This window comes from Acanthopagrus latus, chromosome 6, assembly GCF_904848185.1.
Source record: "Acanthopagrus latus isolate v.2019 chromosome 6, fAcaLat1.1, whole genome shotgun sequence".
In the NCBI taxonomy this organism is placed as follows: Eukaryota; Metazoa; Chordata; class Actinopteri; order Spariformes; family Sparidae; genus Acanthopagrus; species Acanthopagrus latus.
Genome location: NC_051044.1, coordinates 15,491,038 through 15,509,129, shown reverse-complemented (window position 1 = coordinate 15,509,129; position 18,092 = coordinate 15,491,038). Strand labels below are relative to the sequence as shown.

The 18,092-nt window shown below is 40.3% G+C and overlaps 1 protein-coding gene across 17 annotated transcripts in view; it reads left to right on the top strand.

The window, feature by feature from the left end:
• Positions 1-18,092, top strand: part of cadpsb (Ca2+-dependent activator protein for secretion b) — a 74,612-nt gene that overhangs the window by 6,372 nt on the left and 50,148 nt on the right. For all 17 annotated transcript variants that reach the window (XM_037101326.1, XM_037101325.1, XM_037101327.1 and 14 more), the window contains exons 2-3: positions 12,997-13,110; positions 15,630-15,962. In XM_037101326.1, coding sequence (XP_036957221.1) covers positions 12,997-13,110; positions 15,630-15,962 — 447 coding nt within the window. The remainder of the gene's footprint in view (positions 1-12,996; positions 13,111-15,629; positions 15,963-18,092) is intronic.

Sequence of the window (18,092 nt, the reverse complement as noted above, 5' to 3'; positions counted from 1 at the left end):
TGGCAGTAAATGGAGAAGAGCGCAAGAATGACATTGAAATAATTTGCATTATTATGTAAGATCGTTTAATGGTGCTCAGGCCTGGAAAAAAGACATCCTTCGTCAGTGAAAGGAGCTTTGCAGGCCAGAGTGAAAGTCAAGCTTTGAGTTGACAATAAAACGCGTCAGTCAGCATTTGAAGGCTGCTGCTGTGGAATGATACGCTCTCCCATTAAATAGCAGACATTTTAGCATGTTTTAGCAACACTTGTATTGAAGAATAAAGGTGCTCATCAATGGTTTGGCTATGAAAGTGGATTCTAACGGAATGACAGCTGAAAAGCAGCAGGTGAAACACCCCCACACCTCCAATCTGTGCAGGACTAAAATTAAACATTGCCCCTTTCTGCGTGTAACCATGAGGGGAGGCTAAGATCTTACCCGCTGGAATGCAAAACACCGTCTTTTCCCGGAGGTTTTTACTACTTTGAAGGCAGCAATCACAGTCAGGATCAAATTGACTCGTATTTGCCTTGTGCATTTGATTTAAATAAGCCATTCCTGTGACCTGGCATGTGTAAGCAGGCGAGTCACGTACTGACAAAAATAGCTGTAGAAATGCAAATGGTATGGCGTGGAGTGTTTCGCGTGGGAATGTAAAATATTTTATGTTTCAAAGTGGCGAGGGATTATTCCCCACAAGAGGCATAGATGTAACTGCTCTGGCTTGAAAGCAACACATCATTTAGTGATGCTTCTATTTCAGCTGCTCTCTCTCAGGATGCAGCGTGTACCTGTTAACTAAAGGATATCATATGTATCATCAAGGAGCGTATCCAGTCTGTTGCCCAAAGCTGCATCTTATTTTGTACACACATGCTCTACATCTACAGTTGAGATTAACTCACCCTTAATCCTGCTGGAACAATGCAGACATTTGAGTTTTCAGAGGGGCACAATCCTCAGACACGAGGCAGAATTGTCTGGTCGAGGACAGTTAAAGTGTCCTCGTGATGTATGCATGGATTGAGACAGATTAATCTGCAGCACTCCCGTCATTTTTTTTGTTTTTGTTTTTTAAATTATTATCATATAAGATTGAATCCCTACTCCCCATGCTGCAAATAAGACAGAAAAAAGTAGAAAATTAAAGCCTGAAAATGGACATCAGACATCAGTAGCTGTAGTTGGCAATCAGACCAGATTATGCGTTTTGAGCATACGTAGAGTCTCTGTTAAAGCTGAGCTGGAATGAAAATGCTTTTTTAACCATTTTACATCAAACCAACGGTCACACTGTGCGCCTATTCAACGATATACGGCAAAAATCATTGTATTTTTTATTTCAAAATCGGTCTGTGCACGTCTGTGTCATCTGTGCTAATGTCATCTTATACCAGCCTGTTAGAAAGCCCACTCTGTTTGTGTATTGTTGACTTGTTTTGTTGAGTTGAGTTCGATTCAGTAATAGCTTGTTTCTATAAGTTCTTCAAATGTCCCCCATTGAATGCACCATAGCCGTTCCGACGTTCTTGAACGCACCGCATCTGCACGTGAGGTATCTTACGGTGAATGTTGTTTACTTTATTCTCCCGGTACAGCGGCGAGTATACTGTGATATCTTTGCCCTTTCCTAACACTCACCTGAACCTCCCTGGGTTCATTGCTGTGTGTAAATGCCAGAAGGTGAGTTTAGTTACGTTGTACTGTCTAATTTGGATGCTAATGTTGTCTTAATGTGTATTGTTTAGCATAGTTTTATGCTAGCTTATGCTGGTGTGAGTTGTTCAAGCTAATAAGCTAAATTATGCTGTCTGAGTGTCAAGTGTGAGGTGATTGGTTTAAGTTATATGATATGTATGATGTATTTGAGTACTGAATACAGACTTTTGTAGCCTTAGTTTTCTTATTTAGTTTATGTATCATGTATGGCGTTTGCTATATTGATGGTTATTTTGTATAGACCACAGCAAATAAATCAACCCTAAACTGGACAGCTGTATCCGTGCTCCATTTCAACAGATAATATCAATCACCCGTCAGTCAATCTTCAGCTTCAAGTGGTGAGAGAGTGTCACAATGCTGAGATTTCATATCAGAGAGACATCAGGTTTCTCTTATTACTGTACAGAAACACACATGTATATCTTAATTAATTCATAAGCTCTATTATGACCTATTCTGAAAAGAAAAAAAAAACAAGGACTAACATTACAGTTGCTTTCGCTATTATTGTAATCATAGAAAATAAAAACATTCTGAAACTATGGATGCATTATTTTAATTTTGAATATTCTTGTAATTCTCAATCATTTTGTTTTATAAAACATCAACAAAAGGGGGAAACAATTCCGTCACATCTTCACATAATGTCTTAAAAGCGCATGTTTTGTCTTCAGACTATTTTCCAGTCCAGAAATATTCAAATGATTATCATATAAAACTCGGAAAACCAGCAAAAATAATCATTTTAGCAGTCAGAATGCAGTATTTTGGGGCATTTTTTTAATTAGAAAAATGATTAAATCAACCTTTATTTAAATTGAAGAGATCACTGAAGGATGTCCCCATTCATGTTGACGTTGAGTCAAACAACACAGAGGCTGTCCCACAACAGGCTCATAAAAGGCCAAAGCCTCGAAAAAAATGTCAGCTAATGTGATAAAAGAATAAAATTGTGAACATTCAGTCACTTCAAACCACTACAACCATTAAAACCTTGCAGGCAACACCAGAAGAACTTATTAGATAAAAATTAAATAATTTGAAATAGAACAAAAAGACAATCATGTTAAATGGCAACAACTAAACTAACCTGATAGGTACTAACAATAGTTATTTAAAACAGTTACAACAAGTGGTTGCAAAGTTTTCTGTCAATCACCTAACTGGTCGCTCACCCAAATATTAAGGTTTGAAACCTCAGATCATCCAGTAGTTGCTGAGATTGGTGGACCGCAAGAACAACCTCAAATAGATCAGCGAGTGTTTTGTGCGTTCGTGCTCAAACTGTTCCAGCAATTAAAGACGCCTGTACAGCCTTAACATGGTAATCATCATTACTCAACCATTTCAAAGCCTCTTCATGCGTCAGTCCAAGCAGTTAAACTAAAGCAAATCAGAATTAAATCAGCCCATGTCGTCACGTTTCTGTCTTCTCAAAATGTTCTAATCACATACTTTTTTCCCTTATGCTGTAATTGTCGGAATTCTTTTCTCATAATTACAACATCGTTTCCTCGTAATTATGAGATTCTAGGTCATAATTATGAGGTATGGAAGTTGTAATCACTGTTCGAGAAAAGTTTTCTTTGATGAACATGTACATCATCACACTTATAGAAACGCGTGAAATGACGGCCGGCTGCTGGTCGTTGGTCGATAAGGACACAACAGTATATTTGTGCAGTTTACACTGAGCCCTGTGAAATGTTGCCGCATACGGACAATCACAAGGGTGGGACTGGACCGAGATGCACAGTCTGATATCATAATACTACATTGATCCAGCACTGTCATCGCAACTGATCAATCATGTGTTCGTTTTTTCATATTGTGACTCGCGGAGAAAGATCTGAAAAAATGTGCCTGCGAGAAGATATCCCTTCAAACCATGTTTTCCTAAACCTGACCAAACAGTGCAAGAAAACGGGGAAGAAACAGAAAACAAATCAGTTGATTTCATTAAAACAATAAGTGAACAGTATAATGATAGGCTCTGAGCATGAGTAAAAGGCCTTTCAGACACGATACCCTGCTCAAAAGGTGGACGCTGGACGGTCGTGGAGCATCATTAATTCTGATGTTCCAGGAACAACACCAACAATTGAGATGGACCGGAACGAGACAAAGAGGAGAGAGGCGGAGACAGAGATAAGCAGTGGTGATTTTCCACATTAAAGAAAAGAAGATGGAGGTAAGAGCTGAAGCGGGATCATTACTGCAGTCCTCCATCTCCCTCTTTGTCCGATGACTCCCGCTGATGCATAAACAACAACAACAAACGGCGGCCATGATGCTGTTTGACAGGTAGACACTCTACGTTTCTCCTGTGTTATTATGGGTGTCACATGTTCCTGTGCCACCTCGAGAAAGAGCCAGTGCACCACTCCCTTTCTGTCAAACACAATCTGTTTCAGAGGCTTCTGTTTGTGTTTGAAATCGTCGCTGTGATCGCTCTCATCGATGTCAGAGAACAGGAGAAGCGTTATCATCCAAACAGCAATGCAGTATGACAACGTGAATAATCACACCGGATCCATGCTGATAGGTCTGCTGTTTGCTTATCGGGGAGCATGCATGTATGAAAAAAGAGCACAGCATTAACACAGAAGTTGGGAGAACAACTTTCAAAATTGGGAAGTGGGACCATCAGAGGAGCATGTGACTGCAGCAAAGCATGCTAGCCTGCTGCTGGTAGTTTCAGGCAATTAACAGCTACTATCCCTCACCCAAATCTGTGATCAGTCAGCTGTATTTATTATATAAAGCTTATTTCCCCCCGTGTCTGTCAGCAGTCTGACAAGGCAATGGTAGATTGGCGTTGTCCTAGAATTTTGTACGAATCTTTTCCTGTCTAGTCTTCCAAATAAACACTTCAGCAAAGATCCTTTTTCAAAAGTCGCGTTAATGTTATCTGTGTGGTCATTTTCATTACTGCTTGAAGCGTTTCATACTGATTAATGCACACAATGCAAACCATACTGAGCATCTGACAAGATGAACAGATTGGCACTGAGAAATAAAATGTCTAAGATAATCACCTTTAAAGGCAGAGCGAGAGAGAGAGAGAGAGAGAGATTTACTAGACAGAGAAAAGAGGGGTAAAGGCAGTAAGTGATTTGTGAGTGGAGGGTGGAAAGAAAAGGATGTTTGTCTTGGATTCTTGATGAGATAAATGCACCAGCTTCAGACACAGATACCAACCCACAGTCATATTTCTGTGCCAGATCACAGCGCTGCAGCAGGTCACTATTTCGGGTTAATCTTGAACCATAGCTTAGAAACAATGGACAAATGAAGGATGAATGCAACAAAAAATAGATAATGAATGAATGAATGAATAGAAATGTCTCTGTCATAAGAGGTACATTTTTCTTCTTTTCTGTTTAAGAAAACCAGCTTGTAATGGAGCTATTTCAAGCTTGGCCTTTTAAGCTGTTTGAACTTTTGAAATGTTGCAGCCTTAACCTTTAAACAGTACAAGGACCAAATTTAACTAAGACCACTCAGTGATCGGTTGGACTCGCATATCAAAGAGCTGTGCTGAAAACATTTTTTTTTTTATTTTTGCAAGACAGCAGGATATAGAAGATTGATAAGAATCATTTTAAATTGTTTGAATTAATTAATCGTTTAATTTCAGTCGAGGTGAAGTTTTGTCCAACCAACAGAACAAAACACAACAATATTCTATTTAACATCACATATAACATGGAAAGGCAGCAAGACACAAGGTTTGCAATGTTATAACATTAGTGAAAGTTCTTCAGTCAGGAAACATGTTACCTCAGAGTTACTAAGAAAATAGTAGACTATTAGATTTAATTTGAATGAGCTATAAAGTGAATTAAATTATTAGTCTACTAATTTGAGGTGAGGTAAATTTTGAGGTAAAGTCACTGTCAGATTTGACCATGTAGTGAAAAGCTTCCTTCAACATGATTCTCTCAGGGGGATGGGTCGGGTCATGTACATGTTAATTTAACACACCATTCATATGGAACATTAACAAATAGGACATTGTTATGGTAAAGATGAATTAGTTTAATGACAAGTCATCAGATGAATAAAATCAAAGTCAGGCACAACAAACTTCAGTTTTTCAGTAAGCATTTTTCATTTGACTCTTGCGGCACAATGGAATAAGCGGCATTGATTTGACTTGCTTCGGACCAAATTATGCAAAATGGTCCCATTGATTTGATCCCCTTCTGTACTACAGAAGCTCACATGCCCATACCGTTTCGGTTATATCAGGTTAAAGGCTCATTTTCTGCTCAGTAACCGAATGAACATAATGAGGAACCAGCCGAGCTGTATGGCTGCTGCCAGTGAGTTGGTGGTGTGATAATGGATGACTGTTACAAGAAGGGGCAAGATGGGAACACAGTGTTCTGCTGTATACACCAGCGCCGCCACAGCTCCTGAATATGACAACAGTCTGGTTATACAGAGCCGGAGCTCCCTGTTTTATCCATGTTTGCCGTGTGTCAGGCTCTGTCTGCAGAGTATACACCTGGCTGTTTACTAACCCAGAGGAGTGGTATTTGCTCACACAACGCTCTGTGCATGCGAGCTTGTGCCTCCAGAACAAATCTGTGTGAGCAGGTCTGGTTTTGGGATAATAGCTTGTGCATCCGTCTTTGTGTAATTGTAGTTTTTGTTGGCCACGCTCACTACACGATGCTGGTGTTTTCGTGTTTGATGAGGCCTGCTGCTGGTGGATTTTGTGCAGCTGTCTCACAGCGTTTGCTCCCGTGCACGTGTTTGCTGTTTACTCAGATGTGGGTCGGTGGTGTCATTCGCAACATGACTGAAATATGCTTTGTCTGGCCAGAGGATTCAGTGATACCATGTTTGCTGAGGACCAACAGCAGAGAGGAGCACACAAAGAGGAACATTTAGTTTGCATGATATCCTGTCATCATCACTTTGCATGATTGATCCGGGAAAAGCTCATCCTCCTTTTTAGAATGACAAATCAGAGCAATGTTGGTGGTCAGTGGCCTCATTTCTAGATTCAGCACTGCTGGTTACAACTTTGGTCTAGTTTCAGTAGTGTATTCAGCACCACTGAAAACTGCTGAACATCTACTGAACTGTGTTTTGCAGCCGTCTGATTTTGGGAACACCCTAATTTAATTTCCCAACCTTATGTAACTTCCAGAGGAAGCTTAGGAGTGAGTCAGCACAGCAGAAGCTTTATAGCGCTGCTGAATAGCTACAGTATATACTGCATTCAATTAGCTAATTACTTCACTCATCACAGCACTGCAAGGACAGCTGATGTGTTGTATACCTCACAAGCCATGTTGATTAAAAATGTCAAAGAGATTGTATAATAGATACAAATACAGTCATTGTCATTGTATATGATCAGTGCGTATTGTCTTACAGCTGTTATGTAACTGGCTGTTGTTCTGGTTTCGTCTTTTTTCTTGTTTAACACTCAGAGGGATACGGCTAGAGGAGCTGCTCCCCTAAAGAACCTTCATCACTTTATCTGCATATGACCTCCACTCATATGTGGCTCTCTGCCTCACTGAAAAAGAGATAAGGCTGAGTGGACAAAGATGAATGACCAACTGATGAGAAGATAGAACACTTACAATACAAGTCATATTGTAAGAAACCCTATGCCACAGTGGTGACACACAACTTTAATCACGCCTCAGCTTTTGAGTTTTTGATCCAGCACACCGTCTGTGAGACTCCCTGGTGTGCAAAGACCTGCAGTATTTGTCTGACCATAATATATTTAAGGCCAACCAATGAATAAATAAATAAAGGAATCGATATTTCCCCACAGGTGTTTTGAACTTGATAGTATGGGGAAGACTTTGAAGGAACCTTTATTTATGACTCATGGCCTCAGTATTATTAAAAAATCCTTTCTTTAGCCTTGAAAAGTCTCTATGATCTAGAGATCCTTTGTGTAATGACACCCTCATTACATCGGAGGTGGTGATTGACAGCTCTGAACAGTTCAACATCCTTTAAAGGGCCAGTGTGAAGGATTAAGTGGCATCTAGTGGTGAATTTGCAGATTGCAAGCAACTAATGACTCCCTCGTCTTGCCTACCCAAAACAGTGGCCACTAAAAATTTGAAAGGCTCCCTCTAAAGCCAGTGTTTGGTTAATTCCTTTTGGACCACTGTAGAAACATGGCCAACTCCATGGAAAAGGAACCTTTCACCACCCGCTGTGAGTGGCTGCCCAAACACCGCTGTCCAGTCATATGAATTAGTACATGTAATCACAAGCTAACTAAGCAAACTTTCCAGCGTTATTGCAGTTCTTAATGTTGTTTGTGATGTTGCCGTACACAGCGGTCCAAAATGGTGGACATGCCCATGCATGAGCCACTCAGATAAGGCCGTGACAGACCCTCTGTGCCTTTTAGAAATAAAAGGGTCAATCTAATGCAACAGAAATACAACTACTCTAACTGTAAGTTTCAGGTGATTATACACAAATGAAAAACAATTTATGAAGTATTAATTCCATTTTTGCAGATAAATACCAAACACTGAACATTTGAAATGATTCACCTCCACATTTTTGATGCCATTCATTTGATCTGCACCGTTAACACAGTACAAAAATAAGTCATGAAAAAAGATATTCATAGTTCATTTGAAATCTACTTCCTTTCCTTTCAGATGAAGGAAAATGGTGGCAAAATGGACCAAACACATATTGACAAAGCAGAATGTAGAAATAATCTTTCTCGGTTCACTGAAGAATCACTAAAGGCAGCTCTCATTTTGCAAGACATGTGCCTGAAGGGGGATAAATTCATGAACCTGTGTCCAGGGCCTCAGAAGGCTTCAAGATGCAGAGTATTTTATTTTGAAATGATGTTAAGTTAAAGGCGACAGACTTTATCCCCCAGGTTATATCATCCTATCTACCCAATTTATTTAATAGCGAGATGAGGACAATGTCAATTTCAAGACATTACATAAAGTAAAGTATTGTAAAAATATTTATAATTCATCTTGAAGTCAGTTTTTAATTAAAGATTTATAGCTCATTGAATTTTTCACAGTGACTGAAATATTGTATCAGCCACACAGTCAACTATACTCAAATCCATAGTCATTTTGAGCTGTAATGAAGTTACTGTAAATAAGGCCAAAGCAATGTGCATATCCCCTCTATTGATATGTGAAGGGTGATTAATGTCACTGCCCACTTCATTGGAAGCCAATGAATCACCGTGTAACACCGCAATCCTGATAAGAGCCACAGAGAGAGAATCAATAAGCGCAACGCAGGAAAGTATGTCTTGGGAGTCTGGCAATACTGATGAAATTGGAGGCATTTTCTTCATCCATCAGCGTGGTTTGCTAATCAGCACAGTTCCCCAATCAGCAAAGAAATAAAGAGCATGCAGAAAGTCATAAATACTTTATACAGCAGAACAGTTCTTTTTCTGTCTGTTCTCCACATGGTTCACTGCCGTGTACTCAAGTGTCAGCTCGCCGAATAAACATGCAGACGCTCACAGAGTTAGCAGCTTTCTGCGTTGTCACATAAAGTCAGATCGGCTGAGAGAAACTGTCAGCTGAAGCAAAACTATTATTAGCTTTGACCTTTCACGGCAAAATCTTCAGGTAAAACATAAATGTGTTCTGCCAGTGTTTGGCTGAGCGCCAATAGCCCCTCGCCTCGAGTTTATTGTAATATCATAGTGACTCTTCTGTGGCTATATGTGAATACAAAGTTAATATGGAAGGTTAATAGAGGCCACTCTGTCCCTGGCTATATGTATACAGCAAGAGTAGCAGATATTATAATCGTTCTTAATACAATTGTCAGTATAATTGTTAGTAGTGTCTCGATGCAAGCTCATTTTCAGATTATTTTTCCCCAGATTAATTTATTTTCCCCCAGTATAAATGACACTTATGTTTCTTACAATGTTAAAAGGCTGTGGTCCCTCATTTAATGTATGCAGTTGTTTCACGCTGCAAATATTGATACACAGTATTGGTATTTCCACAACCATTCCCTCAACCCACCCCTATAACAGTCCGGTCATTAATATGTAATGTGAACATTATATGACCCGTTTCATCAAAATGCCAATATACCAATCTTATCTTACGGTTTTGCAGAAACAACAACTGCCAACATTTTATCCTGGCTGTTATTTTAATTGGTGATTAATCTGCCAGTACTGTCTTGATGAATTGTTTGGTCCGTTTATGCCAATAAACAGAGAAAGAATTCCCAATTTCCCAGATCTCATGACAGTGTTGTCCAAATGTTTGTTTAATCTTCAGCACCTACACATAATTAGCCTCATCCATAAAATCCTGCCATTTAAGAGGCAAGAAGATTTTCGAAAAATTACTGAAACAGCTGATCAAGTATTAGTTATTTCTGCTGTCAGTTGATTAATCGACTCATTGTTCCATTTTGTAATTGTAGCTCTAATATAATGATAGAATAACAATGATCAGAGATCTATTTTATCAACACCGTCAGACACCTTCACCGTTAAAGCCGTTGCCATGTGCTGGTGTTATGTTGTTCTGAAGAAAGCTGCAGTATGTGCGACCTCAGGTCTCGTGGTGTAAGTGCTGTCTCTGCCCTGAAACATTTCAGTCAGCTCGGTTCAAGTTTGTTTTTGTGCCTTTTCTCAAAAGCCCGGCAGCCTTTCAACAGAAAGCATCTCAGCCCATGTTCTACCTCGGTACATTATTCATATGCAGCTTTCTTGGTTTCACTCTGCCCATTGCTGAATTGAGTGTAGCTTATCATTCAGCCTGCCTGCACTACGGACTGAGCTTGTATGCACACTTTGGTTTTTTTTTTCATTTATTAATTCTACTTTAAATGTTATGTCTAAATAAGACTCCAGCTTAGGAAACAGCACTTTCAGAATTGAATAAGCAATGTGTTCTCATGAGAGAAAGTAATGAAAAGTCTCACAAATTAATGTTCACCTGTTCATTATTTTTTAATAATGTTGAGGATAAAAGATGCAAAGTGAAAACCGTCTGATGTATTTATCCTGACCCTCTCACTTCCAGAATTTGGACAACAATCCAAGGACAAGTATGTCGACTTAAGCCTCTGTGTGTCTCCATAGACCGTGGTGATTTGCATACTGGTGTTAATATTAACATTCCTTGCCTCAGGATGTTCCTGAAACACTACGGTCGATTAAAACATATCAGGGATGGTCCACGCTTTCTCTTTAATCTCACATCTAGCTGTTTCAGAGATGAATAAACCTGAAACCTTGAAGAAGAAACACGAGTATTGATCTCTGATGTTGTTGATGTGCTGTTATGTTGTAAGTGGATCTTTTATGTTCGGACATTAGGTGGTTTTACATCCTGAGCTCCACTCTTCCGCAACAACCATAAATTGGATGTAGCAGGAGTGGAATATTCAGTGGAACTTGGTTTGCACCTTCGTAAAACCTTTCCAAGCCACCTCACCTTCGTTCATCTTTTTTATTGTACCAAAATCTGGCACTTACATGATCCCGCTGAAGGGGGGTTGGAGTTGTACGATGGACACGCAGATGGTGTTGCGATTGCCTCAAAGGCAACATGATATGTGGTACTTTTCCATCTCACTCCTACACCAAAGTCTGTCACTTGCAATGTGCAGCTGAAGGCGCGCAGACACATGTACACACACGTTCCCAGCAGGCCCTTGTGCTTGTTTGATACACACAACAGCTTGAACTGTAGATTTAAAGCAGGCGTCAGGGGGAGATTGTCAGTCTATTGATGGTTAGGTCACTGACTCTGTAACCATGTGTGAAATCAATCCTCGGACATGTAGACCAGAGTGAGAAAGGATTGACAGGGAGACATGGGTGGAGGAAACCACACACGTGTGCAACACATTTCCTGCCTTAATCTTTTAATGGAAGACAGACTGTTGAGTGCTAATTGAAAATATAATGACACATTTTAATTCCTCCCAGGAAGTTAAACCAGAGGAGTTTCTCCATACACTCAGAGTACATACAATGCATGGGAAAGGGAGTTGCATTCATACTCTCGTATATCCTCCAGGGACCATGAATGTTTGCCCAAAACTTGGCCACTTGACTTAGCCTAGATGTTGAGCGTCTTCACTGAAAAATATGAACACTTTGAGCAGCTGGTGGTGCTTCAGGAAGTATCAGGGGGTCACCAACATAACTAGGATTCATCCTCTGTGGAGCAAGAATAACTTACAAAATTCAAAAGGTCAGTCTTTCTAAAAGTTGTTGCATACATTCAGGAGCGACCCAACAGATCAAATCATCATGTGTGTCTACCATCACATCACATCATTTGATGTGATGTTAGACATACACACACAGTATTTTATGCTTTTATCATAGTTATTATTATGCTTTTCTTTCATATACACTTGAAGTATAACATTTGGAATTATCTTTTTCTGTTTCAACACTGATATCTGACAAGGTTGTGACCAATCACATCCCCTTGCAAACAGGATATCACAGCACAGCTGAGGTCTGGAGTTCGTCCAGTTGGCTTATATTAGGGTGGCATCTTTTCTATTTGCGGATGATGTTGTTCTTTTGGCTTCACCGGGCCGTGACCTACAATGTCCACTGGAACTGTTCGCAGCTGAGCGTGATGCAGGCTGGATGGTGGATTGCTCGGCTCAGGATAGGAGGGCGGGAGCATCCGAGTAGAAAGAATTCAGGTTCCTTTGGGTTTTATTCATGAGCGATGGTAAAACAAAAAAAGAAAAGGATCGTAAGATTGACCGCCGTTTAGGGGCACCGGTTGCTGTAATACTGGCTTTGTATCAGGCTTTAAGTAGTAAAGACAGAGCTGAGCTATAAAGTAAAGCTCTCCGCAGATCCTGCAGTCACAACCTCTGGGTTGTAACTGAGAGAATGAGTTTGTGGGATGAGGTTCCTGGTTTCATTCCATGTGAATGATTTGGCAGGACCTTGTTATAGAGCTGATGCTACCTCACATTTATGTGGTTTGGACACTCTGTGAGAATGCCTCCTGGGTGCCTACCTTTAAAGGTGCGCAGAGCATGACTGTGTAAAAGGGGAGGCAAAGGTAGACTCGGTAAACACTCCAGGGATTACATCTTCCAACCGGCCTCGGAGCGCTCCCCCAGGAGGAACATTAGGAAGCTTCTGGGGAAAAGGATGTTTGCGCTCACCCTGTCGCCACCAGTTGTTTAAAAATGGGTTGAAATTGTGGTGTGAAGTACAGTCTGCTTGTTTTGACACATTTTTCTTCCTGGCTTTAACCCTGAGGTGTCCTCTGTTTGCCCTCACTTCCACAGATAACTAAGCAGCAGCTTCAGCAGACCAAGGATCGTTTCCAGGCCTTCCTCAACGGAGACACACAAATTGTGGCTGACGAGGCTTTCATCAACGCTGTGCAGAGCTACAACGAGGTACCAACGCACCATAGCTGCGGCAGCACGATCACAGCCAGGAGCATTTTGTTATCCAAGCGCAGATGCTTTTCAAATGGATCCTTGAATGTGTTGAGCTATCTGTACATACATCATCCATATCGTAAATGTAAAAATGCAGCTGAATATTCACACTGGAAAATGAATGCTCCATACTCTCTGGAACGCTTGAGCTGCAGATTAAAAACCAGAAACGACCAGCTCTCAGTCAAAAAAAAAAGGGGGAAAAAAAGCTCGGCACAGTCCTCTTGCTATTCCCTGTCAAAATGCTTGTATTCAGACGGCTGAGTGGTAAAATGGTGGCTGAAGCTTTTCACTGTGCAGATTATGAGTCAGAGCATGTGGCTGACACAGCCATCTTTTCAGACCTCACCATTCAATCCGCAGATGAAAAAAGTCATTATTACCATGCATATAGTATTAAAAAAACAGGGCAGACTGAGGACACATTAAAGGCCAAATCCATAATGGAAAAAACAAGAGTAGCCATTGTGAAAAAGTGAAGTAACCATTAGGAAATACATATCTAGACTGCCACCAAGGTTAATTACAGGATGCCCTCTGGCATATGTGACAGCTAATCGGAAGGTTACTTTATTATGTGATATGTGATGTTAATGTGAAAATGTGCTATAACTGAGAGCTGGGAAATTATGATAACTGTAGACAGGCTGCAGTCTTGTAGAGGGTTCGCTCACATACTGCAAAGACAAGCGTCTCATCTGACTATCATCAGTGTCAATGAGGTTGCCTTCTAAACAAATAAACTTGACATTTCAGGAGACATTTTTCTTTCCTTTCTCTCTATGCAAATGGGTTTTCACTTAATATCAGTGAAGTACAAATACCAATTATCTTCTTCTTCTGCTTCTTCTTCTTCTTTTTCCTCCTCTTCCTTTTTGTCTTCTTTGTCTTCTTAAACTTTATTTATATAGCAATTTTAAAATCAGACTATGCATACAGGATAAAAGCAGGAATATCAGGGTGACAGTATCACAGAATAAACACTCAACAGTTAAGCCAAACACAAAGCAGCCTCATCTAGGTCAAGGTAGACGAGAAGGCAAAACACAAAATGTCAGTATGACGATTTACAAGTTGAAATAATAAAACTGATGAAACAGGTAAAATTACAGAAAAAAGCAATGCAGATAAAGAGATAAATGAAAGAATGAAATAAACCCCAGGGAAGATAACAACACAGACAGATGAGATTAGTAACAGTAAAAAGACTATAATGTAATGGATGAATCAACAACAAAACAAATAAAAGCAGTGAAGGCAATAAGAAGAAACTTCATGTAAGAAAAACAGAAAGAAAGTGAAAAGGATTAAAAGATGAAAAGATGCAAAAATCAGTGGTGTGATAAAGAAAATAAGTAGCATGTGCTGGTGAAGTAAGCAGAAATATGATAAGTATAGCAATACATTTAGCAGTAAAGTACAAGGTTGTTTAAAGATGTGCTACTGGATGTATTCTCATCTTCTTTTTGTTTGGTAGCCATATGTTGCTGTCAAGATAAGTACGACTTGATTTAGTGTTGCTGGAATATTCTTTATAGTGTTTGTGTGGCTAAGAGGTTGAGTATGATACCAGAACACTGCAGCATCCTGGAAAATGTTCTGAGGTAAACCTAATTGGAAACACTTCCGATCAATATGTCTTCCTCGTCTTTGTCTGACTGTGGTAAGAAAACTGTGGTTTGACAGAAACGTGTTTTTCTGGTCACTCTTTAACCTCCAACTTCTCTTGCACTGCGTAAATGCGTGAGTACGATCTAATGTCATTTCTCTTGGGCTATTTAGCACCTTGTCTGCAGTGTGTGGATCTTTATTCACTCCGTCTCAGAGTAAAATGGTTGAATAATGAAAAAATTATGCTAATTTTCTTGTCCACAGCAGTGAGGGACACTGTTATTAGCTAAATTATGGACAATCACAGGTTGCTTTGTATTCTGTCGTTTTGCGAAAATCTCCCTAAATGCTGCGGTCTGCAGTTCTCCACAACGGGGGGAAACCAAAGATTGACTTAACATCTTATTAATTTCAGCCTGCACAGATTTGTTATCCACTGAGTGTACACAAAATGACAGGGCTAATGTACCACTGCACTGCAATGTTTCAGTACAGTAGTCGCTGCTTTTTAACCATAATGGATGCGAGGAACGAAATGTGACTGTCAGAGCGACAAAGCAGTCAGCTCTGATGGTTACTTTGCTCGATGATGTGACAGTATAGCCGAGCGCCTGTCTCTGTCCCTGTTAGTCTGTCATTTCACAGGAGACAGAATGCAGCCATGTTGAGTCACGGTCGTACATACATGCCTCTGATTTTTCAATTCAAAGTTAAAAAACACAAACGAATGGTTTGATGGTTTCCTTTTGCAGATAAGGGCAAAGATTTATTCAGTGTGACAGAAAATGCTCTATGAATAATTTCTGCTTTAAAATAAGGTCTTTCATTTATGCAGTAATTGATATTGGTCTCTCACAATGTAGGTGTTCCTGAAGAGTGACCGTGTGGCTAAAATGGTCCAGAGTGGCGGCTTCTCAGCCAATGATTTCAGGGAAGTGTTCAAGAGGCACATCGAGAAGCGCGTGCGCAGCCTCCCAGAGATTGACGGCCTGAGCAAGGAGACGGTGCTCAGCTCCTGGATGGCCAAGTTTGACACCATCTACCGTGGCGACGAAGATCCGCGCAAGGCACAGCAGCGCATGACTGCCAGCGCGGCCTCCGAGCTGATCCTGAGCAAGGACCAGCTGTACGAGATGTTCCAGAACATCCTCGGCATCAAAAAGTTCGAGCACCAGCTGCTTTATCAAGCCTGCCAGGTAGGAATCTCAAGCCTACAGGTGATACATGTGAAAAAGGTTTTAACACTGGGTTCAAATATGTGAGTGCTGGAACTGTATTTTTGCAGCTTTTCTCATGTGTGAGGCACCAATGTAAGCTTACTTTCAGAAATAACATTGGTCTAAACTATAAATCAATTACAGTAAATGTCTTGATTTTCTAGATACTGTGAATACTAAAAACTTTCCAATCATTATTTTAATATAGTGAGATGGTGATTTGATTTGATTTTCATTCTTCAAAAGTTGTGGTAATAAATGAGCCATTTATAATTATTTAATCAAGGAAAAAATATCAAATATGTGGTGGTGCCAGCTTCATTAAAAGTTCCGATATTATGCTAAATTTCAAATGCAAAATTGTATTAATGTTGTCCACTAGAAAATAATTGCTTGCCTTGCACTATTGTTTTAAAAAATATATTTTAGTGCCTGGGGCGGCTGTAGCTCAGCGGGTAGAGCAGGTCAACTAGTGATCGAAAGGTCGCTAGTTCAAATCCCGGCACCGGGCAAGGCTGCGCTGCATGTCGAAGTGTCCTTGAGCAAGATACTGAACCCCACATTGCTCACTAGTGAGGGCCCTGCGATGAGCTGGCGACTTATCCAGGGAGTACCCTGCCATCCCCCTGAGACAAGGCTGGGATTGGCTCCAGCAGCAACACCCCGTGACCCCATGGAAAGGGATAAGCGGTTACGGACAATGACATGACATGACATGACATTTTAGTGCCTGTCTCGTTAAGACCCCCTCCCCAAAAGGCTCAGTCTGCTCCAATTGGCCAGCTCTCACAGGCCCGAGCAAGCATCGCCATGTCTCCGCATCAGCTCTTCAACTCTTTGCAAACATGGTTTCTGAATATGAGCCGTGTACATTTCATTAGTTATATTTTCACAGTATCTATATAGTTCTTAGACCTGCTGCAGGATCAAAAACAGACATGGATGTCTCACTTTCTGCACATGGGGCCTTTAAAGTGAGAATAGACTGCTTTTCTCCTTTTTTTTTTACATCAATGCTATATGAATAGTTTTGGATTGTTGGTCAGAAAAAAATACAAGACATTTGGATGTGTCATGGTGAGTTTTCAGACCTTGTGATGGGCACTGACCTGTTTTTAATGTGGACCTGAAATCTCTTTTCTGACCACTTCCAGATTTGACAGCACCTTTTACAGTTCACCAAATGCAGATAGATTCTTGCAAAACAGAAAAGCTGGCACTGGGCTGAAAAAGGGCCCTTTTCGACAAAGTGTGAAAAACACTATATTGTAGTCAAGTGGTTTTCAAACTTTTTGTGTCCAAGGCACACCAAAGGGCAAGCCAGAATCTCAAGGCACTCCTGCATTTGTATTCATGCAGCATAGCCTCTATAACACATGCTGTCTAACAATGTTGTTCAGGGTTTTTGAAGGTTTTTATGGTATGGAGTTTGCCTCTGTGTACAACAAAGGACATAGTAAATAAGAAAACCATTCATTGCTTGTTGTTTTTTCAATAATAATCTATGGTTGTAACAAATTCCCATGCCACACCATTAGGGAACCACTATTCTAGTCTATCTGACATCAGATAATATCTCTGACTATACATTTCAAAACATGAAATGTTTAATCAGACACGTGCCCGATAAGAATCACCTTTTTAAAATCATTTAATCAAATTAATGACAACAGATCATTGTAACGTATCTATGGCATTGAATACACATAGGTTACGTAGATATCTCCCCTCAAGATATACATCTCCTGACACCGGGGCAGCTGTTCTTCATTGTAGGGGAGGTATGTTGAGATTGCAGGGGGATAATAGTGGACACTGGGGTGCTGCTTGTGTCAGACATAATTCTCCTTCCTTGCCGTCTTTACGGCTTTACTGCTCTCTGTGGGAACGCTGAAAGCAGCACTAATGTATTCTTTCTTCACAAACCTGATTAAAAGTCTTATCACGACACGAGGGTTCCAACACATTTACATCCACTCATCGTTTAATGCATGAAAAACATGCCTCTTCATTTCATTTAGATCTAATGAACACACCCCTTTGGAAGCCAGTGAGTTTGAAAAATGCTGATTTTTTTTTTCCTTTGGACCTAGGTGTCGTCCGTCTTTC